Source organism: Aptenodytes patagonicus, chromosome 9, assembly GCF_965638725.1.
Source record: "Aptenodytes patagonicus chromosome 9, bAptPat1.pri.cur, whole genome shotgun sequence".
Lineage (NCBI taxonomy): Eukaryota > Metazoa > Chordata > Aves > Sphenisciformes > Spheniscidae > Aptenodytes > Aptenodytes patagonicus.
This window is the reverse complement of record NC_134957.1, coordinates 18,557,254-18,576,335: the sequence shown is the minus strand read 5'-3', so window position 1 is coordinate 18,576,335 and position 19,082 is coordinate 18,557,254. Positions and strand designations below refer to the sequence as shown.

Sequence of the window (19,082 nt, the reverse complement as noted above, 5' to 3'; positions counted from 1 at the left end):
GAGGTCCCATGCTCTTCTTTAGCAAACTACATTTTCTGAACCTCCCCCACATGAGACTTTAAAGCAGCAAAGAAATACTGGAAGAAGGTCTGAAAAGTATTAGGTGGAAACTCTGTTTTGTTTCCCTACACACCCGATATATGTGTTGAATCTCTCCTTTTGTTGTTGGGGTTTTTTTTTCCTCCAGAAAAATACTTTATGAAGTGGTCATATGAGCCGACTTGGGGGAGGTGGGGGGTGGGGGGCGGGAAGAGGAGGAACTACAAATGGGAAAATACTCGTTATAATGCAAGCACTAAGGTACTAAACTACATGAGCATTTTAAGATGTTTCACAGAACACAGGAAGGACGGGAAAGAAGACAGAGGAATGTTTTAATTATATTCCCTGTAGGTACAAGTTTTTAAAGTGCAGCCTCCAAAATTACTCTCTACTTCCCATTCAGAAAAACTGCAACAGTTCAAAAACTACAGTAATGTCACGTTTTCTGTAAGTTATTTCTCTTAAGGCCACTTCATTATTCAGTTTTTCCTTTTCTTAATTAAAACTAGTGAGAATCATAGTATTAATACACACACTGAAATCTACACAAACAAGAAGTTAACTATAATTTCTCCACCTTACTTTTTATAAAGAAATTCCCCTGCGGCAACTGCTACTGGCCGATGAGCTGAATAAACCAGATGGTAGACATTTTCACAGTCTTCTGCAGTCAGAACTTCTTCACTACTCCTAGGGGTGGAGATGGGAAGAAGGAAAGAAAGAAAGAAAAAAAAAGCTGAGTCAGAGTATGAACTCTAATGAGGGAGATGGAAATGAAGGAGAATCTAAACCTTTTCCTTCAACTTGTCATCCTAAAACCCAAAACAAGATAGCTTAGTTCCAAAGTCTTCCTAAAGAAAAATTACTGATAAAGTACGAGCGTTTGGTAGAAGATTATGCTGAAAAGTTCAACTACTGTTTAATGTTCAATACATCCTATATTTCTTCAGTTCAAATATTCCACAATAGCTTCGAATTAGGGAGGTTGAATTCTAAGTTTCTAACTGTTACACTTACTTAACTGTGGTAGATAAGTAACAACACTGTTCTAGCCAGATTACTTTTGAAAGTCCAATTTGTTTGAGTGTAAGGTGCGTAGACATTTCTCTAGACTTTGGATTATCTGAATTCTGCCAAGCTGCTGTCCTCACCCACAGGTATGAGAAATACTTTTAATATTTGTTGTAGGTCAGATAAGGAGATATACATGTACTTACTGTAAAACAAGAGTGAGTAATTTTATTGCTTGGACTGCAACATCATATTCTTTGTCAAGAGTCATAGACACAATTCTATCCTAAGAACACAAAAGAAAGTATTTTCAAAGAGGAAAGAAGTGTAATACAACTTTAAAAAAATTCATACGTACTTAAAAATATGAAGTTACACTAACCTTGAACCGACTGGTGAAGAGTTCCAATTTGGAATTAAGCTCTTTATTATAGTAAAGCCCTTGCAAAGCAGTTAGGCATTTGAGTCTTACTTCCCCTTGCTAAAATAAAATTAAGAACTGGATTAAAAGTCAAGTATAGGATACAGATGTGATCTTCAAATCAGACAAGTTTCTTTTGCAGTCTGAATTAATTCAAAGACAAAGATTAAATGTGGTCAAGATATACTATCAATAATCATGTTAATAACATAAGAATATGTCCTTGTTTGTAACAAGCCAATGAAGGGGAAAAAAAAAGCCACCAAAGAAACTCCTCCAATGTCTTATTGCAGTTAGTATCTCTGTAAGTCAAAATACACTTGTTTCATTCTATAAAGATGTATTCTAAATGCTCGAGATATTTCTAAGTAGAATTCTATGTGTTTCCTTTCACTTAAAGCTGTTAACATCTATATCGTTAACGACCATCTCATGTTAGATCAGAATTACCAAGTAGACACAGAGAGAAATACTCCTTCTGAAGTACAAGATCTACTTTAGCAGAGAACATGTTTTACGGTATAGATACAGAAATACTTTTCAAAAGTCTAGGACAACTGACTTCACAGTTTCTTATCACCCCACTGCCAGAGGTTATTGGGTTTTTTGATACCAAACCCGTGAACAGCATAGCATGAGTGAGCATCCCTCATTTGTTTCACTTCAAATTCGATAGCTTGAAGTCTCCAATGCAAGAACTGAGGCAATGTGCTGACTCAACAATGAATGAGGAGTATTTGTAAACTATACCTGTTGACCACTCCCAAGCAGAGAATAATCTCTAGCTAATAGCTGGTAAGTAACAGCTTGAGGCACTCATCAGCACAAACGGGGACTTTTCCCATGTTTTTTACAGCTAGCTAAGAATGCTAAGAAGTTTCTTAACTTGGCAAAACAGAGAAACTGTTAGGCTATATGACTGGACTATTCCATGTGAAATGCATTAATTTTAAATAGTTAAGTATTATAAAGTACAAGTCTCTATCAGCAATAAATAAATAGAAAAAGCCATTTCCTTACAAATAACAGTTCCTTAAAAATCTATATATACTCTCTAAAACCATTCAAAATATTCAAGTCTATTTTTTTTATACATAAAAAACCGCCAGCGCTTCCGAGTGTTAAGAAAAGCAGTGACTGATTAAAACAGTTAAGAGATCAGAACCTAGTCTGGCAAGATCAACAACCAAAAACATGGAGTTATGCTTCGTGGTTCTGTTCCTTTTCCTCAATGCAGCTTACCTTATCATGCATAGTCCACCCTACGTATTTTAGGTAGCTGTCATTTAGAAAGGCGTCACTGTACATCTTCATCCATATTCCAATCTCTTCAATACAGATAGCTCTTATTTCAGCAATTGCATCTCTGTGGAGAGAAGTGGGACAATAGGATCAAACAGATGAATAATTAGAAATAACTTGTCACCAGCTTCCAAAATAAATTAATGGAGCTACAAGTTACTTACTAAGAGAAACTTACCGGTATCTATGCACAAAAACACCTTTAAATATTGCATTCATCATGTTTTCTATTTCATCCTGATTTTCCTGAAGCTGAAAGAATGAACAGAATACATAAACAGTGAGCAGCACTTTTACAGTCAGATCAGATGGTGCTGATGCTAGACAAACTAAATTAAGTTAACATTTGCAAGTGTGGCCATTAAATCCTTTCCTGAAATATTCACAAATCTGTTTCACAGTACAATATGCTATTATTTAAGGAATTGTATCTACCACAGCATACAAATTTCAGTAATTCTGACCACTGGAAAACTGTTCTTCAACTGTAACTAAGACATCTTAGGTTTCTGCAAGGCCCTTCTTAAGTTATTTATAAGAAAACTTGATTTAATTTTCTAGTAACTTTTTAAGCCCAATGTTCAGCCCAATTTTTAATACACTTACTATGTTTTTATGGACACGTATCATTACAACAATACCCAAATCATGTGAACTGCATTACAAGGAGTCTTTTCTGTATGCTAAAGAATTTGTGGTCTAAAAAGACAAGATACAGATGAAGAACTTTGCAAATGGCTACATGAGCAGCATATACTCTGTTTTGAATACCTCTTTCCTCCTCATCCATTACTTAATTAGAGAGAAAACAAATGCAGAAACTGAGTAAGGTATTGCAGAAAAAGTTAGTTTAAGAATATGGAGCTGAAAAATAAAGGAGGAGACAAAGCCAGTCTCAGAGTAACAACACAAGAGCAAGACATGCAGTGAGTTCAACAAGAGTTGAAAAGTAATACATGCAGTGTTTTAAAACACAGAAAATTGTATTTGCTTTGAAAGTGCAAGGAAGTCCTTTAAAAGATTTGAAAATAACTAAATACTGTTAGCAGACAAGCATATTCTTTTTGCAGTTTGAACTATAACGGTAGGACAAATTGAGACAATGTTAATGAGAATAGTCAAGGACTGAGGAAGTTGACATGTTGGTGGATCAGACTGGGGGGGGGGAGAAGACACCCACAAACAACTCCACACCCCATGCCCCCCCCAATCCATCCAAAAACACCCCCACAAAGAAACCACCAGAGATATTACCCAGATGGGGGAGATGTGCACATGCAGGGGAATGGATACAAAAGGTAAAGGACCTCTCGTACAGAAGTTTAGAAAAAACAGCAAGAATGAACAATTTCCATAGCGTCACAAGATTTAGGAATTTATGGAAGAAAGGAAAAACTGTAAGGAAATACAGTAAGAAGAAAAAGACTAAGCAGCAGGAGAAAAGGACTAACAAAGCAAAATATTTAACATGTTCTGGGCCTAAATCTAACACTTGCCCACAGTAGCCTCTGAAGTAGGAAGACGGAAAAAAATTTCAAAATATTAAAACAAAAGATACAAAAAGAATCAATGAATAAATTTAATTTTAGTACTGGATAAGGCTGAGTTATAAATGAAACAAAACCCAAAATCAAACAAACTGAATGTTACTTTGAAGCTTACTTAATTATCATTTAGCACAAGAAAAACAGAAAATCAAAACCAAAACTAGAAAAGCTGGTAAGAAATCCTAAAAGCCAATATACATAAGAGCAATTGAGATCGGGAAAAGTCTTGATTCTCACATCACTGCCTTTTCTGTGTATTACTTATAAGAGATGCACACGCATCTAGCACAACTACATTTAATGGGTGTTTAAGGGATCAGTCTCAAACTGCAAGATCTTTATGAGATGAACAGAAGACAAAGTTGTTTGTTTATCTGAATTGTCAAGAAAGTAGAAACATTAACAGGTAACAGCACAAAAGTTGAAGAGCAAAGGTGAGATGTTTCCTTTGAACATGGGAAGGTTATTTCTAATGTCTAAAACAAAACAAATGAAAAAAAACAAACCCACAACCAAAACTAAACACCAGTTCCTCAAAAAATAAAAACTTAAACCTGAATGAATCAGGGCTTTCAACAAGACAGCACTGTCAGCAATGAATCAGCAAGTCCCTTTTACACAAAAAGAAAGAAAATAGAAGTAGATTGCATTTTCAATTTTGATAGTGTATTCCGTAAAGCCTTTAAACACACTTTCTGCTGAGATCGGTATTGACATCATAAAAGCTGTATTTTGTCCCAAGATCATGAGGTTCTTCTCTAGAAGCCAAAATCAGTCAATGTATGGTAATTTTTGTTACATATTTGAATTCAGTTTAGGAAACTAGTCAAGAAATACAACAAAAAATTATCTGTTACTGATTGCAGTCTCTCTTGCTAACTTTACCAAGACAGCACTATCTGAAAATTTTTTAAGAGTCTACATTTATCTCTTTTTTACAGAAAACCAGGCAGTAAGAAGCACCTTTCAAAATAATTAAGTTTTTCAAACATTAAACATGAACAACTTAAAGAATGAAACAGAGGGACTAATAACTACCTTTAAAAAAAAAACCTGCAGAACAAGATTAATTATTGTCATTTATCAACACTCATCCTATGCACACCAGCTACAGACAGTTGCACTAACCTCCTTTCTTTTCTGTAGTAAGAGTTCCAGCCTATCATTAGCTCGTTTCCCAATTATTTTATTTCGTTCTGCTTCATACTGCCGTTGTGTATTGTCCATGTTAATACTAAGATTTAATGCCACATTCACTAAAGCAGTCATCAGCTTCATGGCTACAAAAAAGTGAAAAGGAGTAAGGATTATTTAAAAGGTTACCTGATCTAAGAAAAATGATAAACAAAAATCTTGACACCACCTCCTGTCAACCCTTTCTGTATTTATGAAAATATATTCACTGTAAATTTCTTGATATGCAAAGCTTAGCAGTGTTTTACTAAGCACTGCATCATTACTTATCAATACAATAGATAAAACACTGACATTTTGTTCTTTTCTTTCTGTCAATTTTTTAATACTATAAGGATTATCGTTGAATTGAGATACAGGATATGCTTCCCCCAAAAAATGAAGGTGGAATGTAAGATTCACAAAGATAGTCCAGGAAATATTAAAACGATTCCATTTAGAATCAGTTAGTAGACTGATATTACCAATTCACTCAACCTCAAACATACAAGAAATTTCTTTCTTCAAAACGAAATGTCTTAGACAACCAACACCACCATATCACACCATTCTTTTCCCCTCAATTTAATTTTCATGAGGGGCCATTTTCTTTAGATATTCCTTTAATTGCAGAAGCAGAGAAAGGACATTAGCCAATTAGAAGCCAGAGAACTGACCAAAATGTAAGATACACTTGGGTGGGATTCTTTGCGTGCTTTCATTTCTGAATCAACCCTTTTAAAAAGGGTTCAGACAAATATGCCTATTCCAGAAGCCAGGAGGTGGTCAATAGTATACTTGCTTTTCTTACGAACTTTTGTAACAAGAAGACATGAAAGGGCTTGCATTGGCAGAGCGTACACAGAACATTATTAAGCGTGTATCACTAGCATGAAGTTGGTGAGTAAGACAAAGACATGCAGATATATCAAAATATTGTCACAAACTGATCTCCAAGGATATCAAGATGAAAAGAACAAGTCTGAGCTAATCATAAAAGCCAAAATTACTGCAAATAACAGTAAATATGGATACAAGGATTTTGTTGGCTGTCTCTATCCCATATAAAACACAATCTTCAAGAATACAAACTGGAATCTCATATGAAATGCACAAGTAATTACACAAAATCAACAGAATCGACTACTGATGTGAACAAACACAAACAGACTACTGATAAAAATTATTTTGTGTGACAGAAATTAACATGCAACAGGGCAACTTCGGCAACTTTTATTCAGGCACAACTCAAATTAAAAAAAGTAGTAAAATCTTGGGTTTTTTAAGAACTAAGATTTGTATTAGCCATATGGTACAGCAGTCAAATTGATGATACAGCAGAATCAATATATACTCCTGAAATAAAAGGTTTTGCTCCTCTCTCCATAATGCATGCCTTGGCTAGTTGGAGTCTCACAGCGGCAGCCCAATGCGCAGTGTGCTAATGTATATTCAAGAGAGATGATCGATGAAATAGAACAACTGATCAGATAGTCAGAACTGAAGCTAGCTGTAAATGAGCCAGTTCCAGTGAAGTTAACAAGAACTATTTCCAGTGTGGCAAAAAATCAGTTTCACGTTTTGTTGTGCAGTCCGAATTCACCTTGTTCAGACTAAAATTGCTATAATAAGCCTTACATAAGTGGACTGCTGCACAATGTCATCTGAGACCCTTCTTCATTAATCAATGCAGGTTTAGGACTTCCTTATCCAAGAAGCTTATCCTTTGTCCATATAATGATATTTATTTAAAACACTCCATACTTAACTCATAAGGGATTTCTTTGTAATTTAACAGACTTTTTAAAAAAATAACATAAAAAGGACAATTACTTAAAACCATACAGAAATTTAGTGACTGTATCACTGATGAAGCATTCTTTAAAATTATTTCCAATGCAATGAACGGAAATGCTACTTTCAATTACATCGTGCCATGGCCTCAATATACAGCACAATTTAAGTCTGTAGTAAAAATTGCATCCAATCTAAAATATGACTCCTGTTTGACTTAATGCAGAGCATAAACAGGTTCAACTGCATTTGAGGTTAAAAAGATACCTACACCCTTATTATGACCAAGGACGAACTTGTAGAATCAACTGGAAAGTTTCCTTCTATTTACTTTTTCTACTAGACTTAAAGCTAACATAAATTAAGTACTAGACAGCTGGTAAAGAATACTTTAATGCTGTGTTTTTCAGTAATGAAAAAACAATAAAGGCAAGATAAGAAAGCTGTACCAAAACAAGCTGCATTAGACGGAAACTGTATCACACAATGAAACACGAGTTGAATGTCGAATATCAAGAAGTTCAACCTGAACAATTCTTTCCTGTGCAACACAAAACGTAAAATGGATGCAATACACAGATAAATATAATTCACTGACCTGCCAGTGTGCTAGTGTGCCGAAATGCTCTGACTTGTGAGTCTGACAGCCCCGTAAGCAGTGAAATGACAGTATCCATCATATATTCATCATATATGATGCTATATTGACATTGTCGGACGAGTACTCCAATGAACTCACAAAAACTGGATTTGAACTTCTTCCACTGGGGACCAGCCATAGTTAGCGGATAATCTCCACTATCCTATTAAAAAACAAAAGGGAAACAGGAAATTCTTTCAAACATCTTAAAAGTTATTTTATTAAATAAAGATTAAAAAGAGATGGGTACAACTTTAAAGCCAAAATCTCCGATGCCATAAAAACGATACATCAGAAGAACGCGATTCCACAAAAATGCATCTACTTTGCAGCTTGGGCTTGTTATATGCAGAGACAACATTCTGCAAGTCCTACCATAAAAACTGCACATAACCAGATATACTGAAATAACTACTTCTTTCTTTTTTCTGTCCTACTCCCTAAAAAAGGAAAAAAGGAAAAAAAAAATCATACCCCTTACAAATCTGCTTCAGGTTACACCAGAACAAAAGAACCATCATGTGAACAGTTAGTTGACATGCTTAGGAACACTCAGTTCAGGACCATAATAAAGTTTACAGGGAGATGCTTACATATCAGACTGAAAATTCCTTAAGTCATAAAATGACCTACTATAACACCTTGAATATAACAAATGTGTGTTCTTCTCCTGATTTGGGAACCTTTACAAATAATGGTAAAGTGATTGGGGGGGGGGGGGATTGACAACCATTTGTATCAGTGCTTCTGTGTGATCAGCTTCTTTAAGAGGCTAAACAACATTACAGGTTGAAAACGAAGAAAGCATCCATGAAAAAAGATTAGAAATCCGAGAGTTGTTTGTTAGAATTCTGTTACAAGAAAGAGTGAGCATAACACAGTGATAAAAAAAACCCTGAACAGTCCCAGCTGAAGGTTTATAAGTTTCATACATTATTTCCTTATAGTAATCAAACCTATTTATGCATTGAGATGGTTCTAAGGAATACTAAAATCCTTTTAAACAAAAACATACCACATTTTTGCCTCTGTTAAAGTTATCAATGTTTTCTGGATTTTTTTATTGGGGGTTGGGGGGATGGGGATTATTTCCATATTAGACAAATGTTGGGAGGAGCTTTTAAAGCTACCTTTACATTCTTTGGAACACAGGTTGAAAATCACTCAAAAATAAACCCACAAAAAAAACCCCAACACCCAAAAAACCAACGCATCTCATTTACCCCAACACTCAGTGGAACAGAAAGTAAGTGACAATTTAAAGGAAAAAAAACGTTATAATCCCCATGAAAGGCAAAGCATTAGTCTTCAATTGGAGAATAATCAAATTCAAATCCCCACGATTTGTAGATTAATGAATGCATAGAAATAAATTTAGCAACCATTTTAAAAGTTAAAGACGACTTAAAGGCCTTACATACACAGCAGGAACGGGGAGGCATCCCACACAGACCCACAGCAGTAGGAGTTCCCACTATTCAAAAACTGAAAGTTGATATTGATTTCTTAAACCATTACTAAAACAAGTTATATACACGCAGAGCTTTACTTCCTCGTCTTACAAGTTCAATGAAATAAGGGAGTTCAAGATTTTCATTCATAAAAGTCCTGTCATTTTTGCAGCTGACCCTACCCTTGAAAGAAACCTGTAGCAACATGATCCAGTAAAATTAGGACAGGTAAAATAAGAAATTATCATCAATACATTATCAGCACTTCATTAAATTACCTCATCAAATTCTTCAGTCATTTTTCGGATTATTTCAGAATTCTGCATATGTCGGAACATCTCTGCTGTAACAACTCCTACAATTTAGATATTAGACTATTAGCACTTTTAATATGAAAGAGGTATATGGCAGATGACATGCCTCCTGCTACAACGTAAAAGTGATCAAATTTCAGCTAACCTACAGATTATACATGTATTTTTTAAGAAGTTACACATTTTTTATTTTAGCATCCGTGTATAACAAACTCTTGGCACCAATACTTGGGGTTTTTATATATATATATATATATATATATATATATGGTTTTTATTATTATTCTTTTTTAAAAGTGTGTTTGTGTGTGTGTGTACACACACATCTAGAATTTACTCATTCACTTATATTCAGAAGTCAAAGATACTTGTGCCAGACCTCTTCATCAGCCAAGAGACTACACTAATCTGAAGTGACCTTTCAGGACTCAAGATTCTAAATGGTGTAAGACAATTTTGAACAGTTCTATTGCTACTTAACATCATCTGCACTGTAACAAACACAGTGATTTCATGCAATTTCTATTTGTCTTAGCCTCAAATTGTTAAGAGTGTAAATGGTGATATAAAAAACAAATAGATCTCCTGAAGTTTACTGCAACTATACTGCAAAATTCATGAGAAGGATCATCTCAGAAAGCATTAAAAGATTCTGTAGTTTTATCTGGTAACAATAATCAAAAGGTCACTGCTCTTGAAAGCATGGATAACCTCTGAGGAATGCTGTTAGCTTTCTAGAGATTTATGCACATTAAAAGTTTATCAGGACAGAGAAATACTTGAGCAGAACAAATTACATCCAGTCCTACTCTATCAAGCACAGTGACGCTGCAGAGTAAGTTACCTTCTTCTCTTCAAAAGGAGGTGAGGGGAAAAAGAATGAAGGATGTAGAAGTGAGGAAAGAAAACCAGAAAATAAAGAATAAAATATGGAAATAGAATCTTACTGTAGGCAGGCTACCATGAAGCTGTCCATAATACCTTTTAAATCAAGCATCTCTACAAAGGCTATGAAACAATCTTAAAACACTCAGTGATAAGAACTAGATAAATCCAAACTAGAATTCCAAGACTGAACAAGCTAAACTACCAATGTTAAAAGAGAGAGATGATTTTCTGAAATAATAACAGGAGCAGAGGAAGATGAAGTAAGCGTTAAGTACCAATACTGCATTCTCTCTGGTGTTAGGCTTTATCTACATTTTTAAATATAGTATAATATTTATAAACCTCCTGCTCCCAACTTCAGAAATACTAGCTTAACTACAAGAACCTAATAATGTAAACTAGCTGCAGGGATGGAGCAGTCCTACAGCATACGAGGTATAAAAGCAAAGAATTAGATTCATACTATAATATTACTTAAATGGATGAGTAAACATTTCAGTATCTTACCTTTGCAGCCTGAACACTGAATAAAGAAGTTAATGAGATCAAGAAGTGCTATATCTCTGTCATGTTTGTATGACTCTATCCAGTCATCCACTACAGACTGAAAAGAAACAAATATAAAGGCACTTTTTAGTTTTCATAAATTGAAGACAGTGTTATTTAACTGCTTTCCAGTAAGTGATTCTTGTTCCTTCCATAAATAACATGAACTTTGTTTTTTTGATTAATACAGAACAAAATGTTTCAATGATCCTCTACTGCTATAATATCAGTTTTCAAGAAAAGAACTCATTTTATTCTATAAACATATGCAAGTATGAAACCAACACCTAAACATAAAGCACAGGAATACTATATAGTCCTACAGTAACTTTTTTTGAGGGAGAATGCAAAAAATACTTGGTATTTTACAGAAGCAGGTTTTCTCCCCTGCCCCCAACTAGTGACGCTTCTCTAAAGATACTATTTAGGTGTTCAGTTCCAACAGCTACAGCTCCCTCTAGTCTTCAAAAATGTTGCCCCTTCGATGAACTGTGCTCCACACACATTAGCCATAACAGGATGAACAGCACTGCCCTACACTGCATGGACATTAATTACTCTGTATTCACTAAACCAAATAGCAACAAGAGCATTTTACTAAAGAACCTTAAAGGGAAGGAAATTAATAGGAAACCTGTGATGATGGTTTTGAAAAAACAGAATTTACATGCAATTATGTTTAAACCATCCATGTGTATAGTACAAACTGTCTACCGCAGAAGTCATAAAAACTTGTATCATGCAATTACTTTATTAACACAGGCACAAGAGACCCACTTTAGTATCAAGCTTTCAGTTTTGAGTTTTTTAATATGTTGATACCCTGCCCTAAAATCTAGAGTCATTCCAAATAGAGAGAGATGATGGAATAGTTCAGAACTTCCAAAAGACAACTGGACTACGCAGCATCTCCAATGCTTCCTGCCTGTACTCTTCTCAGTGCTTACTCTCACAGGCAATAATGCTGTGAGGACAAATAAAACATATTGCCATGCAGAAAAACTTCTCAACAGATGCACCGCTAAATCCCTCTTCCCTAAATTTAAGACTGTTTATAGTATGATGCACAGCTTCCATCAGCAAGACAAAAAGAATGAAAAACTCAAAGTGAAACTGTCGTAGTCTTCCCAGGAGAAGAACCTACAAACCAGTACTGATTTGGTTGATCTGTGGGGAGGGGGGAAATAATCTAGGAAACATCTTAAATTAGGCTTATAAAGGAGGTCACTGTGCAAGAACAAGATAATGCTAGGAACGGGACAAATATTTCAGTCAGGCAGCCTTGTTTTCAGAATTTATTTATTTTCAAGAACCTCTAGCAAAACAATAGTTTCTCAAAACATTTTGTCTTAGTGGATGAACCATCTGTTTTTGCCAGAGAATAGACGCTAACTCAGAAGAAGGTATGGAACAGAATTCAAAATAAAATAAAATAAAAATCATCACCAAACCTTTTCAGGTAAGCAAGCGCTGAGGGCCACAGAGAAAACTTTCTACACTGAGCACTGAAGAGGACTTTACTTTAGAATTACTTTAGAAATACTTCGAGAATTTTTTTCTTCCTTAATTTTGACAAAAAAAATTGACTAAGATTCACTCTATTACCCAGATATCAATTCCCCAATTCAACAGAGTAATCGGGCCTGGCAAAGGTCCATTTTGCTCTTGGAAAGCAAAAGATTTTGACTGTATATCATTTTGAACAGTTAAAACGTCATGAAAATACAACCGCTGATAATTGGCTGAAAATGTAGCGCACACAGTAACAGTCAGAAAAGTATAGTTTTTCTACCCGCTTTGAAATACGGCAGAACAAAACAAATGATGGAAGTATCAGAATTTCTCTGTGCAAATACATCAAAGTAGTCTGTTCTTTTTTAAAAGTCTGAACTAAATTTCTGCCAAGGAATTCAGGCTCCAAGGTTCCCAGCTCTAATGCCGGAGCCTTCAAATCTCGAGAGGACTGCATATAGACCCAGCTTCCTGCATGCACATCACAGAAGCTGTAAACTCTAGATTTTCAATCCCAAAGTCTTTCTTCGAGGCTGCTGAGGAGTCACATGAGTGAGTCAGCAGGAAGGCTTCATGGCTGATAGGCTTACACTTTAACCCTCTCTCCACTGGAAGATTCACACAGTCAAGCAAACACTTTACCAATTTAACTGAATTTAAAATAAAAAAGTGCTAAATTTCATAATAGACTGACTTCAGTCCTATTAGTAAATGCAGTGGAGACAGTGCCTAATGCAGAGACTTCTAACGGGTTAAAACTTCCTGACCCAAATTCTACCCAATTAGTGTTGCAATATACATTAGCCAAGTCAACTTAAGGGGAATTTAAAGAGTAGCCCTTAAGTTGTAGTGTGTAGTGTAGTGATTTTACTTTGGGTGACAGAAGAGAAGCAATTATTTCTTTTCAGATAATCTAAGCTTTGGGAGCATCTACAGACTACAGATTTCTTGTTAAGTTCTATGACAACCAGAGGCATAAACCACATTTGTATTTAGTTACAGCCACACAAAAAGGACTTTGAAGTCATGTAATCTAAAGTAACCTTTCTTCATCCAGGATACTGAAAATTCACTTTCAATCATAGTCTGAATTTCTTCATTATATATGTGATTACTCATGCCTGACATTTAGAAATGAAAAATCAGTTCGTTCAAATTCAAACCTTAACAATGTAAAAACACTTCTTTTTCTTTAATCTTAATCTGGAACTAAAAACTACAAATTGAAGAAAAAAAATTTACTTTAGGCTTCATTTTATTAAATCTTATGTACAGGAAAATATTGTTATATTTAAATTGTATATTCATCCAGGTCACAGAGATATCTCAAGTCTTACCTGCATAGCACTCTTGCCCATTTTAACTACCTCAAACAGCATCATGTTTTCCACACCATTCTGTTGGTGATGTCCATTCATCCGATTTGGACCACCAGGTTTCCCTCCTCCGTTTCCACTTTTCCCCTTCTCTGCTGGTCCTTTTTTTCCTTTTTTACAGGTCTGCAATCACACACACGCACAAGAATTTTTAATTGGGTATTATGTAGTAATTAAAGAAAAAAATTATTATTCATACCATGACAACAATACACAAGGCCTTTTGTTTTCAGGAACGAGATTTAAAATCCGAAGTTGAGAATAATAGCTGATCCTGACTGATACAAAGACTAATGAGAATTCTACAGGTTCCATTTCCTCCTTCCCTCATTTAAAATCTTCTAGCAACTAGCTAGAAGATTAGTGACAGTGTATGACACAAAGATTTTTCCTGTGTTTAAATTGTAAAACAGATTATACAGATTTTATTTAAAACGGCTATGGCAATTCCATTAACAGACATCACAAAGTCTCCTCTGAAATTCATTAACCTTTTGTTTTTTAATTTGAGCACACATTGGCAAGTGGGGGTGAGGAACAGCACATAAGCGTCTTCGTATTTGATTCCCCAAATCAAGTATGACTTACAGAAAGAAGTAAGAAAAAAAGCATTTAAACAGAAATTAAATTACTGTTGTATAAAACTATTTATCATCACCTCTTAATAACTGGGAACTCTGTACCGGTACAGGTACATGGGGTGCCCAGCAAGGCAGTCACAGCCCAGGCCAGCCGGCATGCAGCAGCCTGCCTGCGCCACAGCAGCAAAGGAGCTGCATGTGGTGGGTGCCAAGCCGGTGAGAGGGCAGGAGCCACCAAGGTGGGGAGGACACATGTCTGATGAGGGGAGAGAAGGGCTATTAACTGGGTTTAGACCTCTCTGCTCGGGTAGCGTAACCTCCTGTCTGCGACCTATAAAAAAACCCCTTTTAATTGAATTATTTGCTTCTGTTCACTTTTCAAATTGAAAGAGCCAGAATTAAATGACACTAACCAAAAGAGACTGTATTAGAACCAAATTTAAGTATAGGGTGGAACACATGCAGAGAGACTAATCAAATCAAATCTTCTTCTCCCCCACCTCCCTTATGCCTTCATAGCACTTAGGAAATATCATGCAAATACTCAAGACAAAGCATTTCAATGCAAATACAAATATGAATTCTTCACAGAACACTCGCATTTTCAGAAAATATTCCTAGCTCATTCAGCTTCAAAGCAAGTGCTGAACTCTTCAATTCGTAACAGTAGAAGTGTTTCAGTATCCCTATAAACTGAACATACTTTTCCTTTGCCTTGTTTTTGGTTTTTTCCTTCAATATCCTCAAAGTCTGTATCAGAAGAGAAGTGTGTTTCAGACTCCCTGCAAGGATAAAAAGACAAACCATTTACACATTTCATCAGAAACATTCTTAAATATACTGAAGTCACATTATGCTCTCTGTCCAGTAAGTCAACTCTAACAGTGAAACTGCTTTTTTCTTCTGTTTAAGTCTACTATCGAGGAACAGATCAGAGCATATCCTCACACTCACACCCTACCCTGCCTCCTCCAAACAATCTACCTGCAAGGAAAGCCATACAGTAAGGTTAAAAGATGTGAAGGCGGGTAGAAAATAGCAACAGGTTGGGAACTCTGCCTTTAGCACGCGACAAACATTACACCATCTCAAAAAGCAAGCAGCACCGTAAATATCTGCCCCAAATACTTAAACAAAACAAAACAGAAGAAAGAGGAAAAAAACCAACAGCAAAAAAACCACCACCACCTTCCCTCATAACCAAAGCGTCTCAGCAGATCTCTTCATGCTATCAGAAACTAAGTAAGTAGTTAAGAGGTACACACTTATGTTGACAGATACAGGAAAAAAGTTTAGGTGAGGTTTCTCCATCAAAAAGATAGCCTGTAGCTCTGTTTAAGCTTGTAAGGTAAAAAGATGTTAAACAATATATGAACAATATATGAAAATATATTAATGTTTCTCATTTGTTTAATTTCCTACATCATTTAAATACGCTGCATCAATATACAAATCCTTTATTGCCAACATTGGGGGGGGGGGGGGTGTGTGTGAAGTCACCTGAATTATTAATAGAGAATGCTTAGCTTGTGTATTCTCTATTTCTACATTTCCTGCAGAATACAACTTTAAAACAAGATCTAGCAGCATCATTTAACACATACATGCAGTACAATGAATTCCAGCTGCTATCACAAATTTCTGATACACACTTCCTGATTCAACTTAACAATGCAATCATAAAGACGACCAGGGACATGGGAGACCCATTCTTATGTATTTATAACATTCTAAAACAATCCAGAAACTGAAGGTCTCTCACTATTACAAGTGTCTGAAAGGAGGTTTCTTCCTTTTAACATGTATTTTGCTATTTCTGGTTTTGTTGACTATGTACTCTGATATGGACTGAAAGTGTCTCCTGGAAGGGGGAGGAAGGTGAGAAATATTTCTTCTTCAAAACTTCCTAGGTGTTCTTATTTTCACAGGAAGAATACAAACACAAATTCCAAACGTTTCACTAAGAAATGAACTGTACCAACAGAGTAAAAAAACACTATAAACAGCTGTAAAAACAGTATTCCATATTAAACCATCTTCCAATTTACCTTTATCTCTCATTAAAAGGAAAAAAACCCCACACAACCAACCTCGTTGATCTTTTTAGATTTTATACCAATTGAATCCATTTCAACAGTCTGCTGAAATGTATTCACGCCAATTTCTTGACAATTAAAAAGGTGAGGAACTGGATTCTTTTGGTCTGCTTAAAATAATCACTTTATTTCTCTGTCCAAAATGTAATCTATACCCGACTTTATATCTTGGAAATTCAAATGTCTGTTTCTTAAAAACTGTAGGAAGACTAGCGAGCTAATAAAATGATGTCAAAAACACCAAGGAACTGATGCCTGAGGGAAGCTAAGACTTTGGCTTTAACTAAAGCATTTGGCAGTAGGTATTTACAATATTACGTGACCTGCCCCAGTTATTAAGGGCAAATACCTCAACTACTTCCTCCCTCTCTATAAAGAGGCTTTAATGAAGGAAACTTTTTTTGGTATTCCTAATCAAAGAGTTTCTTATTCAAACATTTCATTTGGAAAGACAAAATCCTGAAAAGTACATAACAAACAAAAAAGTGTCTGTCACAATGGCTTCCTACTAGCAAAGTTTAAAAATTGATTTAAAATAATTAAGCGCTTCTAAAATACTTATTTTAATTAGTGCTGAATACTCAAGAATTCAGACAATGCAGCATCAACATCTCAATAAGAAAAAATCTAGAACCCTATTCCTCCATTTTGTTTCCTTGTTTCCAAGAGAAAACCAACAACATGTATTAACACTAAAAAGAGCCAGTACATTTAAAAATGAAACTAGAAATTCTTAAAACACTTACTGAAGGAGAGTAAAATCAGTTGGTATTTCTGGAGCTGCTATCATTTCTTTATCATCTTCTGGAACACCACTGTATTAGAAAGATATTCAAAAACCAGTCTGAAGTACAAGATTACTTTTCTTTCTTCCTTTGTAGTGGACAACTTCTATAATAAAATAAATAAATAAATAAAGTGAAAATTTTTCCACATATGAAGGGGTAAAAAAGTTGGAAACGCAGAAAATTTAGATCATGCCCCCCTCTGTTTCCAACTAAGCTTTTTCCTGTTTAAAGATTTTATATTTTTGACTCCTCCCATGATCTTACTACAAAGTACCTCCACAAATCTTAAAAGCATCACAGTAAAATAAAATACAAAAACGTTTGTCAAAAAGCATTTTCTGAATAGGATGAGCAAACTGGAATGGTTTTCAGTAACACCTTGCAAGTAATAACTTTTATTTCTAAATCTATACTAGATTTAAGTTTGAACTGTAATACCATGCACTGCAGAGCCCAGACTTAACAACACTAGGATATTTCTGGTTAACCAAACCAAAACCAGACTTGATGTACACATACTGTGCTTTTAATTTAACATTTAAGGACACTATGTATACCACCTTTGTATCTCTGATTTGTAAACTTCCATGACATTTTCCACAAAGATAAGCTCTTATAACAAGTCCTTATAACCTAGCCAGCTGTTTCACAACTCTGTCTTCCAGAGTTGAGAAACGTGGCTTACAACAGTTTTAACATTTAAAGCATTTGACAAGACTCTAAGAATATCAAGGAAGATAATACTATCCACATTATAAAGGAAAACATCAGAAAAACATAGCGTTTTATCAAGAGAACATAAGATTGTGAAATACTTGCCTTTCAACCTGATTATAATATTGCCACCTATTCATAAATTTTGTTATTTATCTAATTTTCCTATGTTTAAAGGGAAAAAACTCACTGGATACTTCAAATGTGAGATTTAACCACGCAGGCTGAAGTTTTCTATGTCAATTGTCTGCCCCAGGCTAACTTTTATACAGTTGAATTAAGAAAGCATGATGTTCAGGTATTTTAAAGAAAAAATAGCAAGGAGAAAAACCTTCAAAGTCTGCTGACTCTACAGCTTGCTGGAGTGATGAGGTATTTGAGGGAAAGATTTAATTTTGGCATGCTAAGCACATGTTGCTTAATGTCTGGTAACTATGCTTCAGAGACTGCATTTCAATTGAATATGTAGAGAGAGGCCGTACATTTTTTTTCCTGCAAGTGCTTGCTCTGAATGCTAGGGGCCACTGTAGCTTCCAGAATTTAGAGAGCTGAGAGAAACCATAAACCCTGAACTTATTATGTTCTCTTTCTTCACATTTCAAACAATTACATAAAAGCAGAGAACCAGAGTGGAAAGAAATAGTGGCAAAAAGAGAGGAGGTTCGAGATAGGCTGGTGAATCTCAAGATAGTCTGCAACTACTAAAGCGTGTTCCATCCAGAACACAGGAGAAGATAAAAAGCTTCAAAAACATTACTGCTGCAGAATGGCAGCAACCTCTGTCACCCCATTCCTCCCTTCCTAAAACCACACAGGCACATGTCCGGTGCGCGTTTCATCCTCTCCTGCTCCATTTATACACTCTCTTTAGCAAACAATCATTCAC

The 19,082-nt window shown here is 35.3% G+C and overlaps 1 protein-coding gene across 6 annotated transcripts in view; it reads right to left on the bottom strand.

The window, feature by feature from the left end:
- The window catches only part of STAG2 (STAG2 cohesin complex component), an 81,684-nt gene that overhangs the window by 25,580 nt on the left and 37,022 nt on the right, over nt 1-19,082 (bottom strand). For all 6 annotated transcript variants that reach the window (XM_076347337.1, XM_076347333.1, XM_076347338.1 and 3 more), the window contains exons 2-13: nt 17,441-17,585; nt 15,302-15,380; nt 13,979-14,140; nt 11,091-11,187; nt 9,660-9,736; nt 7,889-8,093; nt 5,452-5,603; nt 2,955-3,028; nt 2,717-2,840; nt 1,436-1,534; nt 1,260-1,339; nt 625-732 (exon numbers count right to left, since the gene is read on the bottom strand). In XM_076347337.1, coding sequence (XP_076203452.1) covers nt 625-732; nt 1,260-1,339; nt 1,436-1,534; nt 2,717-2,840; nt 2,955-3,028; nt 5,452-5,603; nt 7,889-8,093; nt 9,660-9,736; nt 11,091-11,187; nt 13,979-14,140; nt 15,302-15,380; nt 17,441-17,484 — 1,301 coding nt within the window. In that variant the 5' untranslated portion in view covers nt 17,485-17,585. The remainder of the gene's footprint in view (nt 1-624; nt 733-1,259; nt 1,340-1,435; nt 1,535-2,716; nt 2,841-2,954; nt 3,029-5,451; nt 5,604-7,888; nt 8,094-9,659; nt 9,737-11,090; nt 11,188-13,978; nt 14,141-15,301; nt 15,381-17,440; nt 17,586-19,082) is intronic.